This window comes from Bemisia tabaci, chromosome 3, assembly GCF_918797505.1.
Source record: "Bemisia tabaci chromosome 3, PGI_BMITA_v3".
Taxonomy (NCBI): Eukaryota; Metazoa; Arthropoda; class Insecta; order Hemiptera; family Aleyrodidae; genus Bemisia; species Bemisia tabaci.
In genome coordinates this window covers 8,635,532-8,660,218 of record NC_092795.1, presented here as the reverse complement: position 1 = coordinate 8,660,218, position 24,687 = coordinate 8,635,532, and the positions used below count along the sequence as shown (strand labels likewise).

Here is a 24,687-nt window from a genome sequence, read left to right as displayed (position 1 = left end):
AAAATGCTAAAATACACCTCTGAGGTGAAAACACACTCTTCACTCGAAGATCTTCCAATACTCATATTTTAGCTTACACCGCAACACAGAAATCGATGGTGAAACAGCAAAAATGCGTATTTTGGTTGCGTTGTTCCAAAATATCCGGTCTAATTTTACTTTTCAAAAGGAGACCGAACCAACATCATGTCTTGAAATTTTCACAAAATATCCTTAACATGGAGAAGAAAAATCACCAGAATTTTTAAAAAAACTGTTTAGTAGTTTTTGATGTAAAAAATTAAATTTTACAGGAAGTCTGCAACGCTGCAGACCAAGATACGCATTTTTGCAGTTTCACCCTCAAAGTATTTTACTTGCAGTAATTGTAAGTTAAAGCTAGACTTTTTGAGATTTTTAGATCTCAGGGTAAACATTCTTACAGTTTTCATCGTTACAAAAACAAACATTTTATGAGAATAAAAATTTATGATAGTTTTTGTGACGATAAAAGTACTCCTAAGATGAAATCATGGGTGAGAAATTAATGGTGGTAATTTTCATCATAAATAGATTGATCCAAGAAGACTTTGGTTTTTTGTGAGCAGGAAATGTATAAAAGACGCAAATCGTCTTTTATGTAAAATTTCACTGAGAAAACACTTGCGTGTGATGCTTAATTTTGTTTCACAATAACCTTGTGTTTATTGATCCATTGCAATACTCATTTTTTTTGGACAGTTACAGCAATCTAAAGAGGGTTTATTTGTTTTTATAAACAAAATTTCGATTGCTCAAAACATATACGCTATCAGACATGGAAAAATTCACAGAAAACAATGTTCTAACCTGGGGTAATTGAGTTTTTTTGTGTTTTTGTTGATTGTTTTGACTTTTCCTCCTTCGAAGTTCTTTTAGTAAAACTGTAAACTCTGCCTTTAAACACTGACATCTTTCTCTTTCGATGAGAGGTGGTCGTTTATTTTCACAGATCCTTTGGATTTCTTGCTGCACTTTGTACATTCGTTCCACGATCTGCGCAATAAATTTAAGATATTAATACACCATTTTGCATAAAATTTAAAGCTCATTTTCACTAGATATGGATGTAATAAACTAAGGTGAGAAATATAAAGCTAAGAATAGGCGATTTACAACAGCACAGGTAAAGCTACGACCAATTTGTATGCCTCTGGTCCGGTTATTTTTGTACATAACTTTGCCAACCTAAAATTTAAACTTTCTGTAAATTAGAGAAATATCAACATTTCAAATTTTATTTTCTACCGCATATATTTTTAAGTGTTTTTCTAAAATTTTGAAAATATTATTTACTTTCTCGCAATAAGCACAAAAATTGAAAGGTTAAACGCAATTTTCATTTAGACTTACAAGGAAAAAAACATATATTAAGACGTGAATATTTTCAAATCAATTAATTGAATAATTTGAGCTAAGATTTACATTTAAAATACTCACACTATCGACAGGGGCGGTTCGAATATTGGGGAATGTTGACAAACTAACTGCATCTGATCGATGACCTTCACCAGGAATCCTCCTATTATGAAGTAGCTCATACAACTTGTTAATCTGTAAATGAAAACGAGGAAAAGAGTAAAAAAACGGGTAAAATCTTGTGCGGTAACGGTTAAGGAATTTCCGCTGATATTAATTGAAAAATAGAAAAGAAATTAACTTTAGGTAGAGAGATAATATCTACACATTGCTGTGACTTTAGAAAAAAATGAGATCACAGCTCTTTGATTTTGCAATCAATATAATTGGAGATAGAAGATTTTGAGAAAATCTCTCGAAAGGTACACAGCATGGTTTTTCTGTTTTATCTCTCTAAAAATAATTACAAATAATCAATCTATTCTTTAGATTTCTTTCTACAAGCCTGAGTTTCATATATTTTATTTCCACCATGATATTAGGCTAATGATACCTCTTAATTGCAGCTTATTTGTGTATAAAAATAAAGCTAGTGTGCAGATGGACCCTTGTCAGTGCCCTTACTTTCATTACAACCAATACAATCTGATGAGTTCACTATTGTTGAGAATGGCAGTCGTATGAAAACTGATGACGCATTTATTCCTTGCCTTGTTTGTGAGTCAAACAGATATGTCTGCTGATATCTCAGTTTTGCAAACTTCAAAAACTCCAGTAGTAAGCGATTGAGCTCTCTAATTAGTATATTTTCCGAAGGAAATACACTATTGCGTTCTCCCCTGATGTCAGACCTGGACCAAAGACCATGTAATGAGCATCGATCATGGGTCGTAGATTACGAATATGCATGCCGTTTAAATATACTAAATATACAAATAAAACGGCGCGGAGCGCCGTTTTTGTTATAATACACTTTGTACCGAAAGTGTTTCAATGGCATGGCAAAAACTAATAGCACAAGTCTAATTGACGTGCTGGGTGCAAGAAGAGGCAATTCTTGGTAGCAATGTTTCAGAATCTCCGTCGCTGATTTATGTCTCAGAAAAGAATGTAAAGGATGACTTTTCCAGAAATTTTTCAATAGAACAATGGAGAATCATGAGAAATATTTAGTAAAATTCCAACGAAAGTTTATTCACTTCCTTCGTGTGAATAAAATATTACAGAGAATCCGAAACAATGTGACCAAGAAGTGTCTTTCTGGCACCAAATGCTTTGATGAAAAGCCTCCTTAATTACACCGTTTAAGCAAACTCACCTGTAGGTTGATATGATGCAAAAGGATTTCTCCAGTTTGTCCGAGAGCAGCATCAGTAGCAACAGTGAGATAAATTTGTTCGGAGTAGGTGATCACAGAAACTGCTATTCCAATTCCGCTTTGAGCAGGGACTAAAGAATATATTGCTTTCAGTTCGCTACCGCTGATTGCTACAGGTGACGTTGGCCCAGAAAGCCAGCTGAACTGCACGCTTGCCTAAATCAACAAAGAATTCGATTTGAAAAATACTGAGGTAAAGTAATCTTAGAATACATATACAATCCTGTAAACTTCAATGGTTGCGAATAAAAAAGATACCGTCAGGTGCAACACTGACTAAATGTTTAATTTTAAAAATTAAACAAAATTACTTAGATGAACTTGCAGAGTTGCGTATCCTGTTATGCAGGGCTGCAGACTTCCTCTCATACTTTATTTTCTGAATAGAAAACTCTACGGCGTCATTTCTTGAAAACTTCGATGTTTTATCTTCACATTGTGAAAAATATTCTGTGAAAGTTTCAAGCCATGATGTTGATCCGGTCTCATTCAAAAAAATAAAATAGGAACGGATATTATTTTGAAACACTACAATTATTGAGATACTTAATTTTGCAGCTTCGATCACTGTTCATTTACACTTGTAGAATACATATTTTTTATCTCTCTTACAAGCCACAGTAAATTGGGAGGATATTCAGAGTTTAAGAGAGAGTTCTTCAGATTTATAGAGAGATTATTCTCAAAGAGAGCTCATCAAATTTTCGAGCATTGCCTCCATAAATATTAAGTTCACAGATATTGCAATAACAAAAACAGATGCAACTTTCCTTTTCACTTGTATTTTCAGGATTGCTCGACGAATTAAAAAGGCTGAATGGCTCACCGTTTTCTCCGTGACAGCAGAAATAAGCGATCGGACACATGAGCCAGGTGCGATTGACATTAGAGCTGAAGTGGCCACATAGAGAACGAAGGGATCGATGGATGACCGCAGCGTTTTGAGGCGACTTCTCGTGTACCACAAGCGTGGCAAAGCTCCTTCAATACTCACAGGTAGAGTCATAACGACAGGAGAAACTTTACTGTTAATGTTTGGCTGGACTGACATGCCCCCTTGGTTCATGTTCACAGGAATCACGATCTGAGTGATAGAAAAATGCTTGTGGTTCACTTCACATTAAAAAAATAATTACTTACTTACTACTATGCTTGTCGATAATTTGGAAGATATATTCAGAGAAAACAATCCTACAAGATAGTAAAATTAAAACTTGCCTGTATAAATTTACTTATGTTTCAATAATTAAATAATGCCATTTTTTTGCAATATCATGTAAATAATAACTAATAAATCAGTGGTAACAGGGGATAAATATTTTGTTGTTTCCTGTGCAAAGAAACGTATTTTGACTGCACTGCTTCAGTATTTCTTACTGATGTCATATTTTTTTAAAGGAAGATTGTCGCATTTTCCAATGATTTTTCTTAACACTTGTGACAAAAGAAACTAAAATTTTCAAACGAATTCAGTACAATAGTTCTCCAACAACAAAAAAATAAAAAGTCCGAAGAAATATTGAAACAGAGCAGACAAGATGCGTTCTTTTGTGCAGAAAACAACACTTTGAATCCCTATGAAGAAAATTTCTGATTTTACCTCATTTTTTAAAAAAGAAACTGATTGGTATTCCTGTGGAAAATGTTTACAGAATGTCTTCGAGTAGTTTCAGAAAAGTAAAGTACTTGATTTTTCTGTCAAGCTTTCGTACGAAGCAAAAAATGAGACAAAAACAATATAATAAGTAGAGTCAAAATAGTAAACTTAAACTCTCAAAGTATGCGAAATAAAAAAAAATCCTACGCGTTTTGGAGCGCTTGTCTCCTTTTTCAGAGCAGATTCCAATTTTCAATCCAGATTTCTGAAGAGGAAGACAGGCGTCCCTAGACACGTCAGCCTTTTACAGCCTCCAAAACATTTTATAGTGTTTCTACCAAATTTTGATGCTCACAGTTTGTTACTGTTCGGTTTTCTTGGTTTCTGTTGTTAAAAAAAGCAAAAAGTTCTGAAACTGAAAATAAAGATTTTGTGATTTTACGATTGACATATTTTTTAATTTTTCATTCAGTTTTGATTACATATAAAGCATGTATCCTCTGATCATTCTTTAGAATTGTCTCAAAGGACAAATTAATGATAATCATAAACTTTTAGAAGCACTACAAAGATTTCTTTGAAGGCGGAAATTGGATAACTGCAAGAATTTTTGAAATTAATAATAAGGACAAATGTTGCTCAAAGACTTGAAAGGATGTAAACATGATCTAGGTAAGGCTTACCATACTTAACAGGATATCATACCTTCATGTCGGGTGGATGTCTAATTCCACAACTTTGCAGAAACAATCTCAAAGCTCCTGCAAATGCAGAAAGAACGACACAGTTCATTGATGAACGTGTTACTTGTTTGATGCGGGTTGCTTTGCTCATACTTAACATTGAAGACATAGATACAACATTGTGATTGGTCCATTTTTGTGGCCCATTTATTAGGTTGCGGTCCTTCCTTGAAGTCAGGAGCCAGCAACACAGAGCAAGTGGGCAGATGAGGCACGCACGGATGTACAAGTAGCAAAATTGGATGCGTCCAAATTTCTGAGAAAATAAAGAATATCAGTTGATAGTTTTAAAAAGTATTAAAAATGAATTTTGGTAGGAGCTTAGGGGTGTTTACTGACAACAAACTGAATTGGTGTTGTGCTTAAAATGCATTGTCAATATTTTGCAATTTTACGTTTTTAATAATACAGCAGTCTCGTTGAACTGTCCGTGGAGGAAATAATAATTTTTTTTTTGGTCAGAGGAAAGTTCTCCATGCCATGAAAATGCTGACTATATAAAAAGGCCATTCTCCAAGTTTTATGCCTTTTTCATAGAAACTTGAGGTTTGGGGAATTCAGTTGTTTTAGAAATTAGTAAAACCATACTTAAATATCATTATGAGTTTGAAAAAAAAATGGATTTTTTTCTTTAAATGGGTGTAATACTTTTTGAAATGTCACCTTGTCCTACAGATTCCATTTTCGGAGCTGTTGTCATTACCTACCGAACACACGAAATTGTTTGATCAAAATCAGGACAAAAGCCTAGCCTTTGCACGTCAGAAATTATTACTTAATATTTACATTACATATCTGAATGAGAATGGACCACTAGACAAGGTACGAATTTAAGCGATCTGATACATGTTTCTTAACCAGAATTTCACGTGAAAACGATTCACACAACGAAAATTATGGAAACCAACTCCTAACGAAGATATTAACGTTTTATTTCACATTGGTTACGAGGAATTTGAACTGCCCGCTCACAGAAACTCAAAACTCTACGTGAGTCGAATCGCCCACTACAACGGTTTCAGCAAGCTTCTCAATCGAGCAATGTTCATTTCCCATCATGTGTTGTTCAAACTATTAGCAATTTGCTATAACTGAGCCAAAGCGTCAAGATTGAGGTTGCCAGATTTTATATCGCAGAGACTGTCATGATAACGTTTAGCGCGCGATGGAATCATGTAGAGCATTGGTTTTCCATGAGCGCGTGTTTGAATTCACATTCGGAATTGTATTAATTTTTCGGTTTAGAATGATTCTATCGGTAATTTGCGCAGTGTGCTATCGTCTTTTGTATTTTCGCTAAAAATTCAGAATCGATCGAATTTCTTGACCTATATCGTTATGCTGAATCCTACTTCATCTCATGTTTGACTGAAAAAAAAATGAAATACCTAAAAAGGGAGCGCATATTCCATTTAGAATTAAAGAAAATTATTACAGGAAGTTCACCTTGGAGTGGTCCAGTTTACTTTGGTATCAGAGAGATTTTGGCAAAGTAATTTGACTAATGATGTGCCATCGGCAAGGCTTTGATGAATTCGCAGAATGACGATAGTGTCTGGAGCTTCACACGGAGAGGACACAGTAGTTTCTACTGATCGAGGCATGACGTGAAGTTCCCATGGTGGTTTATCAGCAGACAAACTTTTGCTTAAAAGCTTTCCTACATAATCCTGAAATTAAAAAAGAAAATAAATAAATAAATAGAAAGAATTCTCAAGGATAAAAAATGTTATTCTTCTTCTCACCCTGAAATATTTGCAGTGATTTGTACTTACTTGTGCAGAAATTATTTTTAAAAAAATCTATTTTTTGAATTTTTTTGAAAAGGACGAGGATCAGATTACAGAGTCTGTGATCTGGTAACCTGTCGGAGAGATACCTTTTCTTTTTCTTTCGGAGAATTTTCTCCTCATTGTTCTCTCCTTTTGATCTGCCATATTACTTATGTATTCTTTCAAAGATATTTCAGAGAATGAAGTTTCGTATATTTATTCATACGTACTTAACTCAACACTGCATGATTTAATGTGGAGGGATTTTTAGAGTATTTTCCACTGGTGGGACAGCCCTGGTACTGGAGTGCAATAAAAGTTTGAAAAATGTACTCTTTCATTGGAATTCTCGAATAAAAAGTTATCAAAATCAGTCATGAAAAGAATATTTTTAATGCAGTTTAAAACGTAGTTACAGAATGTTATAATATGTTTCAATATTTAACTACCTGTAACTTTGTAGCACCATGATCCTGAGAAAGCTCTGGTGCATGGAAGACATGTCGGTGTATATCAAACGAGGAGTCTGGAAGCCAACAATGGCCAGCACCGGCCGTGAGTGGCAGCGCAAACGGCTTCGAGATTAGGCGAGGACAGAATGGGATTACACGCTGAAGGAGGGCTTGCTTCAGCCTCATCAGATCAAGCCGGGAGTCAAAAACGAGCACTGCATGGAGCACCGAACGCTGCCATGCGCTACCTAACCACTTGGCGTCCTGACCTCGCATTGATTCCACTCCACCGCTTACTGATGGTAGACAAAATAAAAATCAAACAAAATATTAATCACTATCAGGAATAGATCAGAAATTTCCACTTAACTTTTACAATGACGCTTTTAAAATTAATCAGCGCAATGCAAAAACCTTTGGAAACCGGTAAATGCTTCGTTTTCTTCTTCTTTTTTTTCTCATTTTTTAGCAAATCGACAGTGTAAGTCGGCAATCACATAACTTGGTTTGCGACGTCGCAGATTTCCTGTCATACTTTATTTTTTAAACGGAAAACTACTCAACGGTAATTCTTTAAAATTGGCGTGATTTTTCTTCTCTGTGCGAAGAAAATTCTGCAAAAACTTCAAGGAATGATGTCAATTTCTTCTCCTGTAAAAAAATAACATAGAGGCGGAGATTTTCAGACACCGCAAACGAGTTATGTGATTGCAGACTTTCATCGTCGAAATGCTAGAAAAAGCTGTAAATACCTTTGTATGTGCCAGTATCAAAAAGAGGCATTTTTTATTCACCATAGGTACCTACAGCACCCCAAAATAAGTATACCTACTGATGAAGAAGTTAATTGATGTTTTTAGAATTTGGGGAGGAAGATGCTTGAAGTTGTAGGTAATATTAAAAAAGCTGACAAACTTCAAAGTGAAACTTCGAGGAGAAAAACTTAGTTTAAATATTTTGTTTTTCTATACATACTCTCTTAGATGATTAAAACTTCAAATGGCTATAATTTCAACGTTTCCAAAAATATCACCAATCTGCTCTTTCCAGTCACAATAAGTATACTCAGGTATTGCAAAAAAAAAAAAATTACTTCATGGGGATGTATGAAAATTTGAAAAAGTTGGTAGATAAGTATAATTAATTAAATACCGCAGTATAATTGTGGTTACTATAATGTGGGAAAATTCTCAAAACAGTTTGAAAAAAAAATAAAATAAAATTTAAAAAATTGGTAAAATATGATGAAAACCTTTCATTTATCATAGGTAGTGTAGACTCTTGACGATTTAACATAGTCAAAGAATAGTTAATCTAATCTATTTTATTTTTTCCACTTTGGTCCACATATCTTATACGTTTGTTGTACCTACTTATGCAGACAGGGACCAATGCAAATAATTACTTATGCCTTATGACAGTAGGTAAGTAATTAATTTGTGTCTAATTGAATAATTAAAGAAAACTATTCCAAGTCAGAGCAATTATCAATTATGCAATTAGCAATTATCATCTCACAATAATTTTGTAGCCCTTCCTCAGAAAAAGAATTACCTAATTCCTACTTTTACTTCCAATATTTTTTTTTAAAAGATATTTTATAAGCAAGAGGATTAGAATTTACCTCTGAAGCACCTGCGGCGTGTGTTCCAGTAGGCAAGGAGTAGGATCCATCTGGTAAGAGAAAATACCGGTAAGATAATGACAAGAAGTGCAATTATTGGTAGACTGGCCACAAAAGCCAAGGTATCACCAAGTGTTGAGCAAAAAATGGCCCAGAATGGACTTTCATCTAGCGGGTGTCGCAGCCGTCGGATTGGGGCACTCTGCAAATACTCGGCTGCCGCGTTCCCATGCTTCACCATAACCTGCACAACAAAAAGAGAGAAAAAATTGAGTATTTGAGCCCAAAAAGAGGATTTTAGATGAGTAAGTACAAGCACACATTTGATCAAAAAAGGCTGGAAAAATGTTTGAAAATGGAAAATTAATAGGTTTGTTAGTAGGTATTCATCAAAGCTATAAAAGAGGTCTGAAAATCAGTTGTGCAGTGGAATTGATTACCTATTTCCACTTTAAATTAGCTAATGCAAATTGCGAAGCATGCCTCCCTTTCACATTAAAAAATTAATTGTCAAAAATTAAAATTTGCATTTTCATGAAAAAACATTGCTTGAATAACAAACTAAAATTAGGTATAAAAGAGAAGAGAAAATAAAAATTACCTATTGTTTTTTTTTTTTTTTTTTAATTTTTAATTTTCAAAATAATACTTATTAATTATTTTTAAAATTCGACGTATTATTTGATATGTTGGTGGTCCTTAGGTATTTAAGGTCATGTTTTGCTATTTTTATATGTAAGGTAAATTAAAAAGTATTGGAAGCTGTGATAATGTGAAGGTACAAATTTCCATGGGGTACACTTCTTTTTGATTACGAATTGAACCCCCCCCCCCCCTCCTCCCAAAAAACACAGGTTATTTTCTCACGTAAATGGATTAATATGAAGAAATGCGTGAGAAAATAAAAACAATGCATCGGCCGGGAATCGAACCCGGATCGCCCGCGTGGCAGGCGAGCATTCTACCATTGAACCACCGATGCTGTACGAGGAAGGGGCAAAATGAGACGTACTCAAGCAGTGGCAGCTATACAGCTACTTCGTCTCCGCACAATGGTAGCCAAACTGGATATCTCCAGTCCTCAGCCGGCCTCGCTACTCACTTACTAGCCCCGTAAAGGCGAGCGGCGCGGCGCTGCGCACAAGGGGGCAGGCATCATTCTTTGGTGACACGGCACATTTTTAGGATGTGCCGATATTTAACGATGAAGGATTATTAAAACATTTTCACATCATAAAATGTTTTCGAATTGTTTTTAAATCACTTACATGCTTCTAAAGGGTGTCTGGGCTGTGTCTGAATATCGTAAACTCCGGTGTTTTTTTTTTTTTCTTAGTTATATAAAAAAATTATTGAGCAATACTTAGTAACGGGATATGTTCACAGAAACAATGCACACATATTTTGAAATTGTGCTAAAAAATACTGATAAAATATTGGCTCAATGTTTTCTCAATAATATTTAAAAAAACCTGAGACTTACACGCTCCTTCAGTATTTATTAATTTTTAATTTTTATTTTGACTGAAAATGACTCAGTTTCGAGTCGAAACGCCTCGGGTTTTTAGTGCTGTATTTTAGCCTTGTTTCTCCGTTTTCCCCAAATTGGTTTTCGTTCGAAGATATTACATATACCTACCCATGTATACAAGACAAAAAGTAGAAAAAATAAAATTTAATAGCTACAGAGCATCTTTTGAAATTCGTAATTCACACGAGCGGATGCAATTTAGATTGCGATTTTGCGATTTCGATTGATGAAATGTTACCTATGAATTTAGAATTAAACTTAAAGACAGACGAATGATGCCAGAAATAAGTAACGACATTGAGGACGATATTTATTTACCAATCGGTTCAATCCAAGCTCATTGTGCAACACGATAATATTTGCGCCCCCCCGTACGTTTGTTGCCTTTGGTTAATCATACTTCTTTTTTCTTTTTTTGCTTCACTTTGATTAAATACTCAAAGCGCTCTATATTCATGCAACGACGACACACGAACGCAATGGGCGACACATTTTAATGTGACAAGCGGAAAAAATTGAAGGCGTCCCGGCTTTTTTCAATGACTAGGTCTGGATGCAACTATTCGTGTTCTCTGGATGTCCTTGTTGCATAAACAAAAGATTGCAGGCGCTCCGGCATTCCTAGGCACAACGTGTAATGCGTTAACAACCGTGTTTACTAATAAATCTTTGACATTCGGATGCATCGTGCAGCACCATGGCAGCGTTGCCAAATGGTGCAAATGTTCGCAAATCATCTGTCAATAAAGTTTCCGAAATTTGCACTTTGGGCTCAGAATTGTTTGTAATTAGAATTTGTATTGGAAACCATGTTAAAGAAACACTGAAAAACCAGGGAAAATTGGGAATCTTTATGTTCAAAATATCTGAAAAATTTAGGAATTTTTACATCCAAGGAAACTTGTCACCCTGCAAACAGCAATGATTAGGATAGGTCATGATTCCGCCCCTCTTGGTCCCGTAAATATGCACTATTTGGCTACGCTGCCACACACGTAAGATAGTAAATAATTCTTAGAATTTGATTTTTACATATTTCCAAGTATTTAATGAGGAGATTTAGAAGAAGGTCAAGTGCAGATAAATTCACGCGAGTAATTTCTGCATGAATAGTCTCCATTTTTTTGTAATTTTTTTTAACGTCCTTGTTTTTTGTTTTTATAATTGTATTTGATTAAATACTCAAACCGTCCCAAATTCCTGCAACGACGACGTGAGGTATAAATGCAATGAGTGGCATATACATTTTGTTACCACTAGCGGAAGAAATTGAGGGTACTTGGGTTTTTTTAATGCCTAGGTCTGGATGCAACTATTCGTGTTCTCGAGATGTCCGTGTTGCCTACACAAAAATTGCAGGCGCTCTGGTTTTCTTAGGCACAAAGAAGCGTATGGCTGCAGTTGTTAGTTCTCGATGGTTTTTTTACGTTGCAATTACAGTCGCGTTTACAATGAAATCCTTGAAATTCGGATGAGTTATGTGTAGAACCATGGCAGCGTTGCAAAAAGATACAGATAGGAGAGATATTATCGGTGGTGATTTGCGGGACTGACAATCGCGGGGTTTGTGAGGAGATGTTTTTGGTGGAAAATTTGAACCAATTGACACCACTGCCGTGACGCAACATAACTAATTCCAACTCCACGGATTTCATGGCAAACACGATTGGAAATGCAACGTAGGGAATCCTTGAAACCCAATAAACACATCCATATACGTTTCGTTGCCTAAGAGAACCAGAGCGCCTACAATTGCTGTGTATGCAACACGGACATCCAGAGACCATGAATAGTTGCATCCCGACCTAACCATTGAAAACGCCGCACTGTGGATTGAGTCAATTAGAGAGGTCGGACATGAAATTTTTAACTAATACTGCAAAATTTGATGTTAATTTCGTTACATTTTAAATTTCAAGGGGTGTTTCTAGAAGAAAATTTCACGAAGAAAACCAATGAAACCACTCTCAGAACCTCAAAATTTTGGATATACGGAGTTCGAAGCGTTTAAAGTTTCCAAATTTTGTCCGACCTCTCCAATTGACTCGATCTACCGTGCGCCGTATGGCGCCTTAAATTTTCTTCGCCTGGGATAGTTCTATAATGCAGAATTTCAAATTCACAAAGGGATCGCTGTCTAGAATGGCGCGGTACAAATAACTTAGGCAGCGTAAAAATTTATTAACTACCCGAACGCTATTATTTTGAAACGCACGCTGAAAATAAAATATTTGTAGCCCGTGCTGTTAACTAATAAAGCGAAACTGCTGATATTCCTTTCTTCTTTCGTCTCATTCACGCGACTGAATTATATTAAATCACCATGGGAGGGTGGATGCGTTGTTCTGCAAAATGTTTCCCTCTTTAAGGCGAGTGCTAGTTAAGCGAGGGAAGATATTAAAATAAAACCAATATGGAATATGCTCCCGCTTCGAGTGGGAAGCACCGACCGGAGCCTGTTTATTTCCCGCACGCTTTATCGCAACATAAAATTGAATAACGGAGGAAATATATTCATTCGCTCGCGGCAAAGGAAATTTTTCCGAATGGGAAGCTGGCGGGAAAAGATGTTCGAATACAGGCATTTCGAATAAACGTAATTACAACGCACGAACGATGATGCTTATTCACGAAGAAAAGAAGAATCGATGCTTATACGATGCTCATGGTGGATTCCAGATCCAATTTACTTCGTCGTCATAGATGAAATGTTACTATTGTGGTAACAAAAATGTGACCCGAACTGTATGTAACGAGGTGATGATATAGTGCTGGGTCCACACTCTTTTTCGAGGAAAGCAAGGCCAAAATTTCAATTAGAGTCTACAATTTTGAGTCACTAATGAGATATTAGTACAAGACTGAGGGGGGAGAGAGTTCAACTGAGGCAGATACGATTGGAGCTTGTTTTACTCTTATTGAATTCTGGCCTTATCTTTCCCCGAAAATTAGTGTGAACCCAGCACTATTTTACCACCTCGTTGCTGTACTCGTAAAAATGTAAGTTTCTTCATAAAAATTGCACTTTTTTTACCCAATACTTGTCCACCCACCTACGGGACGATTATTGAAATTGATAGACGAAGCTATAGACAACGAAGACAAAAGGGGTATGGAGGAATCCTATTGGAGGAAGCGGGTGTTTGGAATGGACAGAAGAAATAGGTAGTAGACTAACTATAGCGGCAACGTCACGAGATACCCTACAGTTAGTCTATCATTTTCTCCCTTAGTCTATTAGAGGCACCCATTTCAACCGATAGTATCGCTCCATACTCCATATGAGGGGCTTGGAGGACAAGGCGCGTAAGTGCAGTTTTCGCTGTTTCGAGAAATACGCGTTTGAAGTTTCGAAATCACATGAATCCTTATGGCGGAAAAAAGTTCAAACTGACTTTATGATGCTTCAAAATTGTGATTTGGAGCGAATTTTTCACAGAATATGCATTAAGACTAGTTTACTTGAACATAATGAATTCTCAACTAATTTGAAATACTGCCTCGGAGTCGCAGTATGTGTTGGCGTACAGTATCATAACTTTTGATAAACTCAATACTGCGCCTTGTCCTCCAAACCCCTCATACGTGTTTTTTGTCTATCGCTTTGGAGATCAATTCCAATAATCAGCCCGCCGGATAGACAATATCAACATTTTATCGGTGTCTTTGTCGAGTGGGCGATTCTCCGATTGGGACAAGCGGTGGCTTTGGGGGCTAAAACGATGTCGTAAATAAAGGAACGGAGGCATCTCGGGGAAAGGCGAGCGAGAACAGAGAGGAGGGCTCAGCGCGGGGGTCGGGGGGCCGGGGAGAGAACTTATTCAAATTGGGAGCTGAGTGAAATGGGATAAGCGAGAGAAAAACGTTCGGGACTATTGATCGCTGGCGCGTCTTGCCGGGCAGGTTGCAGGTTCCCCCGCTGCAGGGGCCAGATGCACGCTGCGGACACGGACATCGTCGCCACCTCTGACATAAGGGCGAACCGCAACCCCCACGTGAGCCCTGTTTCCCGCATGATCTATGCTTTCTGGGGCTCATGAGAGGATCGAGATGCGTCCTTACGTCCGAGGAACGACGACATGTGCTCCGATGCTCGGGCACCTCCGATTTCGCGAGTGCACGCGGTCACTCGCCCAACGACCGCGAGCCGGGAGATAGCTCCACTTTCAGCGGGAACGTCTTTTGATTGCACGCTGAGAGAGCGGTGTTTACCTGGAATTTGTTTATTTTTTTATTTTATTTTACAACATATTTTTATTAAACTCCTTGTTCAGGATTTATAATATTTATACTGGAGAACTTGCACGCAAATTTTTAATTACTCCATCTGATAGTGCCTAAAGAGCTGATTTTGCAGTGCACTGGAAAAAAAAAAAAAAAAAAAAAAAAAAAAAAAAAAAAAAAAAACCACACGTTGGATCTAGAGTCCAGACTCTTGAAGACATAGACAAGAAAAAATACTCTTGATTCAATCGGATTTTTGCTTGAATCAAAACGAAATTCGCCTAAATTAAGAGGCTTGGTTCTTGATTTAAGCTAGATTCTGATTGAATCAAGAGTACTTTTTCTTGTCGATGTTTTTGAGAGTCTGGACTCTAGATCCAATGTGTTTTTTTCCCCAGTGTGTTTTTTATAATTTTTTTCGGCTATGGAAAATAGTGTGAAAATAGATTTAAAAGTGAGAAAATGCACGGCCTGGTGACGTAATCTGGCGGCATTTCCCATTCAAACACATGTATTTTAGCAGATTAGATCATTTTGTCATATCCCCTCCAATAGTTGTTCAATTTATGAACCAATGGTATCCTCGTGTTCAGCTCACTTGGTAGCGTTCAAACACGGAATTCATCAAAGTTCAGACATCTGCAAATTCTCCATTGGACCGCGTTAAAAAGAAAGGAACCAAGCCACATCACCTATTGCCAAATTGAACAGGGAAATTTTATTTTTTACGAGAGAACAGTGGTATGGATTCCTTTGACAATTTTAAGGAATTTGCGTTGTATTATGGAAAAAATTCACTGAAATTTGCACAAAAATCTGCGCGACCGTCTCCATGTAAAAAATTAAATTGCCCGAATAAATTTGGCAATAGCTGACGTGGCTTGGTTCCTTTCTGTTTAACGCGGTCCAATTATGATACAATTTTAGACTTAAGTCCAAGACTTAAGACAAAAAGTTATTAGAATACGTTGCGCGGGACTAGGAGGTTTATTTTTATATACTACCCATTCATTATCAATCACAGAAACTTACAAAATCGCGTCAAAATAATAGGCGAGTTGGAATCCCGCATGACGTCGTTTCCCTTACGAAAGAACAAAACTACATTTTAGGAGTTGTACACGTCTCGCCTATGTTTTGTTGAAACTCGGACAGCTAATCCAACGTGATACACTCTTTTCATCTATTTTAAATTTCCATAACTCACTCTCGTAGTCCTCATATCTTTCATCCTTTGTCAGCATCATGACAAAGAATTTCTGCACACAAATTGCTGCGAATAAGCGTTAAAAGAATAATGAAAAAAAGGAAAAAGTCCTATACAAGTTAGGACCAAAAGTTGACAAACCTCCATTTAAACTTTTCAACAACCTAAGATTTCACTCAGAGGTATAATTTGCTACAACCAGGAAATTGTTTTATTCGCAGGAAACGAATGATAAAATAAAACAGCTTCATCGTGTCGTGAAAAATGTCATCACAAAAAGGGAACCTAAGTTACTACAACTTTATATTTGAATTTCAGAATTCAGTACAAGAAACACGCAAAAAAATAGTCTGTGCTGATCACAGAACCTTCTGTTCACAAGGCTCCTGCACTTTCTAAACTTGCAGGACTTTCCTGTTGTGAGAACAGAACTTTGATCGTGAGCACAGAATGCTCTGTCCTCACAACGGAAAGTTCTGTGGCTGTAACAAGGAAAGTACAAGAGCCCTAAAACACAACTATTTTATTTCATTGACGAAAAGGAATATTGATACAAATAATAAATCTCATGAGAATAAACAGTCCGAAAAAAGGCGACGACGTTGTTTGTAGTTGCCTGTATGCTCTCCGAAAGAGAACATTGCAGGATACAATACAAATGAAGGTTTACTTACACAGGAGATACTCGATGTCCAGTATACTAGCTTTGGATTCCTCACGATATTAATTGTGAGACACGTTTCACCAATTTCGGTGCGCCCCGATTTCGAATTTCCGCGGTTCTGCGTTTGGTGAACGTTTTGGGGTCCAGATTAAACCTACAAGAAAGCATATTGCGTGCCATATTGGTGCAAAACCGCGTTATCCCTCTTTGTATTTGTTTATACGCGAGTAAATATTTTCGCCTGATACAGATAAGGATACCACACGCCCAACACGACGCGTAACACGATACCACACTGACAATGAGTGGCGACGCGCGGATCATCGGCTATCGATAGTTTCCCATTTAAAGCCATGGTAAAGAATCGATTATCAAGGTACACCCTGATAATGGATCCTTTCCCATATGTTTAAACGGCGGATCCATCGAGGAATCGCAAAGCTCGACACATGCCACGCCTGGAAAACGCCACCCACCACGGTGACGAACTCCACTCTTGAACAAAAAAGAAAGCCAACAGGTGAGACAAGAGTGCGCGAAGGTGACTGACAACGAATGACAAACAACTTTTGAGATGTCTACGAGTAGGTAAGTTGTAGCTTGTGTGTAAACAACTCATCATACTGTGACATGCGGTGATAAAGATGTACCGACCCCCCCTTCTTTATCTCTCGTAGTGACGCTGAGTATTTTAAAGGTAAATACTGAGCAAAAAATTCCATTTGATATTTCGAGGGATAGTACTATTTTTAAGTTGAGGCCTGGTTTAACCACCTTTTGACAAAACTCTCTTGATATACATAGAGCAAGAAGAATTTTAGGGATTGAATATTTCACCGTGCGAAGAACTTTTCTGACTTTAGGGTGACTATATTGTATTGATTGATATGCCATTTAAACCAATGGAAAAGGTTCGATGAAGAGGGTGTTTGCAACGAACACCTTAATAATCGATTCTTCGCCATGGCTTCAAATGGGGAACTTTTGATAATCGGCCATTCACGCCTCTCCACTGATCCCAGGTGCGTGCGCGGTTTTCGACCGGGAACCTATTATACTTCTATTTCATCTATAAAATGGATTACATTTTGCAATGAGGAGCCACTATCTCTGGCTCTCCCATAAAAGCACATATCTGCATAAGGAAACTAATGTCATGTATGTTGTTTCTAAAATGGGCCAGAAATAATAGTGGTTCTTTATTGCAAAACGTATTCCAAATCACCTGTGTCAACAGAGGGACTAATGGCACATACTCTATTTCTAGCGTAGTTCCAAATAACGTCACTGCGGTTCTAACCGAACTTCACGGCATGAACTCGAGGACCTTGAACTTCATTATCACTATGGTGGAACGGGGGGCCGGGAGGGAAGCTGAAGGGGAAGCTGGAGGGGGAGGGGGAGGGGGCGGTGGAGGGGGGAGGGGGGAGGGCTAATCATTTATTTATTCAGTGAGACTGGATCTCGATCAACCTATGGTCAGATCAAATGGGGAAACGAAAACGGACGGATGATCTGCATTTTCATGGCGGGGAGAGAGCTGCCATGCTAAGGAAAAACGCCGTATGAACATTAGGACGCAGCCAAATCTCCCGATGAGAAGTATTATTTTTGGAGAAAAATTGGAGTAATTATTGCTCCTTGGCATTTTCAGGTACGTTAGATTAAATTGGACTACATTCTGGAATGAGGAGGTCATGTTTCAGGCTCATTAGAAACAACCTATGTGCCCGTAGCGTTACTATGCAGACAGCTTCTTTTCTTCTTCTTCAGTTCTTCTTCTTTTTCTTCTTCATCCTTTTATTTTTCTTCTTCTTATTCTTCTTTTGTTTTCTCTTCTTCTTCATCCTCCATCTCTTCATCCTCTCTTCTTTCTTCTTTCTATTCTCTCCACATTTCTCCTTCCTTTACCTCCGCTTCTCTTCCGCAATCTCTCCATTTTCCTCTATCTGCGCTTCTTCCTTCTCTCCTACATTAATTTTCCCTCCTCAAGATGGCGCTCTCATAAATGGGCCAGAAATTGTAGTTCCTTAATGCAAAAAGTACCACATACTGTCCAAAATTTATCGAGGAAAGGTAATGGGAACTTTTCCCAAAAGTTCACAATCGATTCGTCTTTGGCGGGAGGTGATTTTGCAACGTCCGGATGCTCATAGGGTGTTTTTCCTCGCACGACAGAGGGGACGACATGGGGGGAGGCGGGGCGGGGGAGTTAGAGGTGATTTAAGCGGGAGCGATAAAAAATGAATAAAAATGATTTAGTGGTAGCTGGCTCGGTGTCGCACCTTGTCGCGTGCCTCGGGCACCATTATCACGTGCGAAACGCTTAAATATTCAACGCGGGGGAGGAGGTTTGGGGGGGGGGGGGCAAGGGATGGAGGGGGAGGGGTTCTTGCGCAGATATTTTGGCCCGGATAATAACTCCACTGCTCCGGGATAAGACCGGCGGCGGGCTCTGCTCGTAAACCGATGCCAATTATCAGCACTGGAGTATCCATGTTAGTACACTCTACCAACTTGGAAATTCAAAACTTTGTAAGCACCATCGGTGTTGCTCAGATTGTGCATCAAGTTCATGAAAATTGTGCCTAAACTTCTTGAATTTTCTTGTTCCCTGTAATTTGAAGGTGTCTGAAATTCTAACACTGAAAGAAAGTTACGGGCCTTAAAGATTAACTGTCCTTTCCGGGCTCAGAAGCCGAAAGTTCCGGGTGCTGTAGCCGTAGCTTCGACTGCCCCGGGTGCTACACGAAGAACTATAGGCTTCTGAACCCGGAGCGAGGACGGTACGTCTATACAGCCGGTAAGTACGGGTTTCACGACCGGAGTTTTTTTTTCCGAGTGTATTTCTATTTATTCCCTGATACTTCCTCGATTTTTCCTGATTTCCGAGGAAAAATTCCACGATGAAACCCTGGGATTTCGCTCTCGTTTTCTTCGAGATTATCTTTGAAAAAACAAGAGTTCCGCCAAAGTAACCACGAAAAATCAACTTTTCATCTTAGCCTGAAGCTTTAGGACCGGTTCAATACGAGCTATTCATTTTGAAAATAATTTGATCCCACAACAGCAAGGGAATACATTCAATTTATAGAAATTCGAAAATTCAGTTCGTCTATTTCAGAATTTCGACAGCGGAGACTGAAAATCTCGGCTCCAGCTGCCAAGCTTATCAGGATGCGAATATTGCCAAACACATTTTCACTGAGTATTACTCGATATTTATTAACATGTTTTTAGTTTCTAATTCGGCCAGGGTCAAAGGAAAACTATAGACCTGCGATCGTATGCCTTTTTGAACATCGGCGCAAAGGCGCGGATCGTGGTATAATCTCACTTAATCCTTTTAACTCTTAAATAATTCCTTTCATCGGTAAAATATTTAAAAAATTTCAAAAATTTTAAACGAAAACTTCAAAAAGGGTAAAAATTGTGCGCAATCATAAAAATATGCATCGGCCGGGAATCGAACCCGGATCGCCCGCGTGGCAGGCGAGCATTCTACCATTGAACCACCGATGCTTGATGAAGGAAGAGGAAATATGCATCCTTGATTACTTTCACCACTATCTCAAAACTGCTGCGCATCTTCAATGAGGTCATCGGAGCTGCGAGATTCGGCACACTCACACATGATCTGGTGAATGCAGTCGGATCACATTCACTAGCACCGGCGCTCACTGGACCGAATCAGTAGAGGAGGTCGGACAAAATCGAGAAACTTCAAAGCCTTTATATTTTCAAAAATATAACGTTTAAAGGTGGTTTCATTAGTTTTTTCGTAAGATTTCCTTTCAGAAACACCCCTTGAAATTGAATTTGTGACGAAATAAATATCACAATTTGAAATTTTAGCCAAACATTTCATGTCTGATCTCTCCTGTTTGCTCGTTCCATAGTGTGCGGCACGCGTCGCAACGCTGCTAACGTAAAGCTGCGATAAGTCTAAAGAGCGTTAGATGAAAAGCGGAATATTTGATGAATGAACTACATTTTTCAGTTGGGAACTACAATTTCTGGCTTACAATCAGTTGAAAAACAACGCATGTGTCGTGAGTTTTCCATGGATATATGAGGACTCATCTGTAACAATAGCGGATGTGAAAAATTACCTTTTCGAAACACGTTTAAAAAACTGTTTTGTTCACACAAAAATTTAAAATGTTTGGCTCTGGTATAATGTACAGATCTCGAAGATCACCTTTCAAGTATTTTTTCAAAATTTTCTCGATGCCAAAACAGTTTTTTGAATGTGTTCCGAAAAGGTAATTTTTCACATCCGCTGTTGTTACAGATAAGTCCTCATGTGTGTTTTTACGGTTAAGCCAGAAATTTTAGTTCCTATTTCCTAAAATAGTTCAAATGTGAGGCATTGATTCATTCCTTCATTCCTTTTTCGTTCAAGATACCTTTCATGGTGAATGATTTAAGTTTTTTTCTTTTTTTTTTAAAGTCGATACGTGCATGCGTTCTTGGAAAAATATTCTGAAAGAATTTTACTGAAAAAAACTACATAGCGAAGTCGCTGGATATTGGCTTGCCATTAACTTTCGCGAATTCTAGGACTATTTCTGTTGTTGCGTTACAACTCAGTTATTGTGAGCCAAAAGCAAGTTTGATCGAAGGTTCAGAGGCGAGCTTACAGCGAGGTGTGAAACTAACTTTTTAGATGAGAGAACTTTGAACCGGCTTACAGAAGCCTTGTTGCAAGTTTTCTATCCTAAAAGATGCTTTAGGTAAAGCAAAATGACTTTATCCGTTGTTGCGAAATAATCTTTGAGCACCTTAAGTTAAATTGCGTTTAACGAGAGGAGAGTTGGTGATATTTATACGGAACGGAGAAAAATATGCTTGAAATTTCATTTTTTTGTAAGGTTCAACAGCTTTCAAGTTAAAGTGTCGCGCTCTGGTTATTTTTTGGAAACTTATGTGAGCTTCTTGGCGGGAGAGAATATGCTTCTTAATAAGGTGGAAACTATCCTTTACTCAATGTTTTAAAACAATCTTCCAGCTCTGATAATTAAAGGCGAGGCGTGAATGATCGATTATCGATATTTCCCATTTGGACTGCATTTTGCAATTTGGAACTATAAATTCTGGCCCGGTTTAAAAACAACGTATGTGCCATTAGTTTCCCTATGCACATAAGTGTTTTTTCAGATGAGCCAGAATTTATAGTTCCAAATTACAAAATGCAGTCCATTTGAAGCTGTGGTGAAGAATCGATTGCTAAGGTGCTCTTATGATCACCCTGTTTATCGATCCTTTACCGTAGGTTTCCTGGTAAAAATTGTCGATACGAGCTGCGTTTCAAAATACCATAGGAGTTCTAATAGCCGACTAAAGAAGGCTATTGAAAATCATATAGCTGGCTGTAGAAAGTGGAGCAAATCATACAGCCGGGCTATACGAAGCTATAAAAAAGTATACAGTCGGGCTATAGTTCCTATCGCCGGGCTTTACACTTTATCGCCATTGGCTATAAAAGGCTATAAGAAATTGTGTAGAAATTCGTGTGCTTTGGAAATCATTAATTTTGATACGGAACTACCTTAATATTTACAAAACACACATTATACGTATTTTCCTTTAAAACATATTTTTTTTCATCAATTAAAATGAGATGGTCCATACAGAGTGTGCAAACATTTAAAAATCATGAGTTGAAAAACGCTGACTCCGCGAGATTAAATATTAGAGCCTAACACAAAGCGGAGCGGCGACGCATTAGCGCCTACAAACCTAACAGGGATACTTCACGCATTGCGCGGCGACGCACTGGCGCCTACAAACCTAACAGGGATACTTCACGCATTGCACAATTCGTGAAGTATCCTGGTTAGGTTTGTAGGCGCCAATGCGCGTTCGCACTCTCTGCCCGCCCGCCGCGCCGCAGCGTGCCACGGCGTCTGAAGCAACTATTTCACACCAGAGGTATTGCACAGTATCATAAGAAATTGAAGGCGCTCCAACATATTAAGAATGACAGGCATCCTTCAAAAGTACGGAGCTTTCCTCGCAAAATAAATCAAGATGCTACGGCACTAAAAGAGAGCGGTAGTCCAAAAACTAACTAAGTCCTAGTATCCGTATGTAGTAACGTTTAGCATAAACTCTATCGTCTGGCTGTTGCTTAATCGCCATCGGCTATAAAAGGCTATAAGAAATTGTACAGCCGGCTACAGAAGCTATTGGAAATCTTACAGCCGGCTTTAGGTCTGTAGTATTTTGGAACACACATTCTACTGCCAATTTTTACCAGGGTTTAAATGGCAGAACATTCGATATATCGCAAAGTATCGATTATTGCAGGTAATTTGCGGCGATCAAAGGCATTTACATTACAGTTGATCTAGTGCGCAAATTAGGAAAAGCAAAGAATTAAAGAGAAGAGGAAAAGTCAAATCCTAGCTTTCCGATGGATTTTCGCAGAGGATACAACGAGTACTACACATAGGTACACAACAGGTGCACAGCCCTATATGCAAGCTGTTGCAAGGCTTATAATCTCTTGAAACGAAAAATTCTAAACTGTTAAAATTGCACTGAAAAAAGGTAAAAAAAACCTTATTTCAAATGGGACAAAATTATTTTTAATTGAAAGAAATGTTTTCTTTCAGCGGGAGGAATTTTTTTTAACTCAAATGAATCTTTTTCAATTCAAAGAAAAGTAAATTTGCCATCGACGGCGAAGTCATGTTTCTTTGAATAATAAAGAAAATCATTTGCGTCAAACACTTTTTCTTCACTTAAAATAATTTTTCCCTAAGGAAAAATGCATGTTCTTTACCCCCCTCCCCCATCTCATATAAAGGGAATTCTATTTTAAATTTTAAGAAAACTGTATTTTCACTATTTTTTCAGTGTGGCGTAAGAAGCAACCGGGTCCACACTTTTTCGTTCAAGCTTGCACATAAAAACCCTCAGATACCGTACTATTACCGCTTGCTCACGAAAAAAATATTGATAATACAAAAAATCAGACAACGAAGCCTCAAGATCTTGTGAGCGGAAATGAAGACATCACAAATGTATTGCGGAAATTGAATAAAGGAAAACCGGGTAGCAGCATTACGGAGACACATACAGCGGCGTTGCCGGTCTTCTAAGAAATACAATTCATTCCCTGCACAGAAAATCAGTGGAACTCTCGGAAAATTTCCTCACATTCCTAACCTCTTTTAAGTTATCGATTGCTGACCACGTAATTCAAATAACCCGCGAAGTTGACACTATTGCGGAGAGGTTCCAGGGCAGTGGAGGAGCGTGAATGATCTATTATCGATATTTCCCCATTCAAAGCTGTAGTAAAGAATCGATTATTAAGGTGTTCGTTGAGAACGCCCTGTTTATCGACCCTTTACCATGGGTTTAAATGGCAGATCAATCGATAAATCGAAAAGCACGCCCAGGGGTGACGGTAGTTTCGGCGGAAAGGATCTTGCGGTTCGCCCCAACTCCGTCGTAAAAGCCGCAAGAGCCTCGTTAAAAGTTTGAAGTGGACTTGGGCATGAGACGATAATCGAATTAGGGATGCAATTGTGAGCCACTGCGCTGCAGGACCGCATAGCAGCGCTTTAACTCTGTTAAGTCCAGGCAGGTAAAAGGCACTTTGTCAGTCCTAAAATGTTGTGGGCTGCGACAACACACAAAACTTAGGTAGGACCGTACTCATGGTCGTTTCACAAAACAGTTCCTTTCCTTAGGAGGCATCATTTGGATGGGAGACTCAGCGGAGTGATTATTGACAATAATAGACAAAGCAATATAAAAAGAGAACATCGGGAAAATTGAGCGATTCTATTTGTTGAAACGAATGGTAGTTATAGAAAGAGGGGGAAAATGATAGGCTACGTTTAATCCGCACGGATTTAACTTGAAGCCAGTTTTTTTAAGTTAAAAAAACGTTACTTTGCTATCATTTTTTGTACTTAGACTTAACCCAAACGGATTTAAGTAAAAAAAATTGTCGACGAGAAACGCTTTAAGTCAAAATAACATATTAAGAATTTTTTTTTTTTCAATGCAGCAGATTGAAAAATGAGCACTGCAGATCCACCGAGTTTCAAACTAAAAACGTGGAAGCGCGCTCACAACGTGACAGCAGAGTGGCAAATA

The 24,687-nt window shown here is 38.0% G+C and overlaps 1 protein-coding gene and 2 non-coding genes across 5 annotated transcripts in view; all 3 read right to left on the bottom strand.

Annotated features, from left to right (window-relative positions):
* Positions 1-24,687, bottom strand: part of LOC109032270 (uncharacterized) — a 54,703-nt gene that overhangs the window by 6,000 nt on the left and 24,016 nt on the right. Inside the window, exons 1-10 of one of the 3 annotated variants that reach the window (XM_072297714.1) lie at positions 17,046-17,131; positions 16,580-16,723; positions 8,944-9,187; positions 7,317-7,615; positions 6,543-6,765; positions 5,058-5,353; positions 3,582-3,839; positions 2,696-2,911; positions 1,459-1,572; positions 829-1,014 (exon numbers count right to left, since the gene is read on the bottom strand). In XM_072297714.1, coding sequence (XP_072153815.1) covers positions 829-1,014; positions 1,459-1,572; positions 2,696-2,911; positions 3,582-3,839; positions 5,058-5,353; positions 6,543-6,765; positions 7,317-7,615; positions 8,944-9,184 — 1,833 coding nt within the window. In that variant the 5' untranslated portion in view covers positions 9,185-9,187; positions 16,580-16,723; positions 17,046-17,131. Of the gene's footprint in view, positions 1-828; positions 1,015-1,458; positions 1,573-2,695; positions 2,912-3,581; positions 3,840-5,057; positions 5,354-6,542; positions 6,766-7,316; positions 7,616-8,943; positions 9,188-16,579; positions 17,132-24,687 lie in introns of those variants that run through there. The other 2 variants (XM_072297713.1, XM_072297712.1) reach the window with 2 other exon arrangements.
* Positions 9,855-9,925, bottom strand: TRNAG-GCC (transfer RNA glycine (anticodon GCC)). Its single transcript has one exon. It is a non-coding gene; the product is annotated as a tRNA-Gly (tRNA).
* Positions 20,021-20,091, bottom strand: TRNAG-GCC (transfer RNA glycine (anticodon GCC)). The gene has a single exon. It is a non-coding gene; the product is annotated as a tRNA-Gly (tRNA).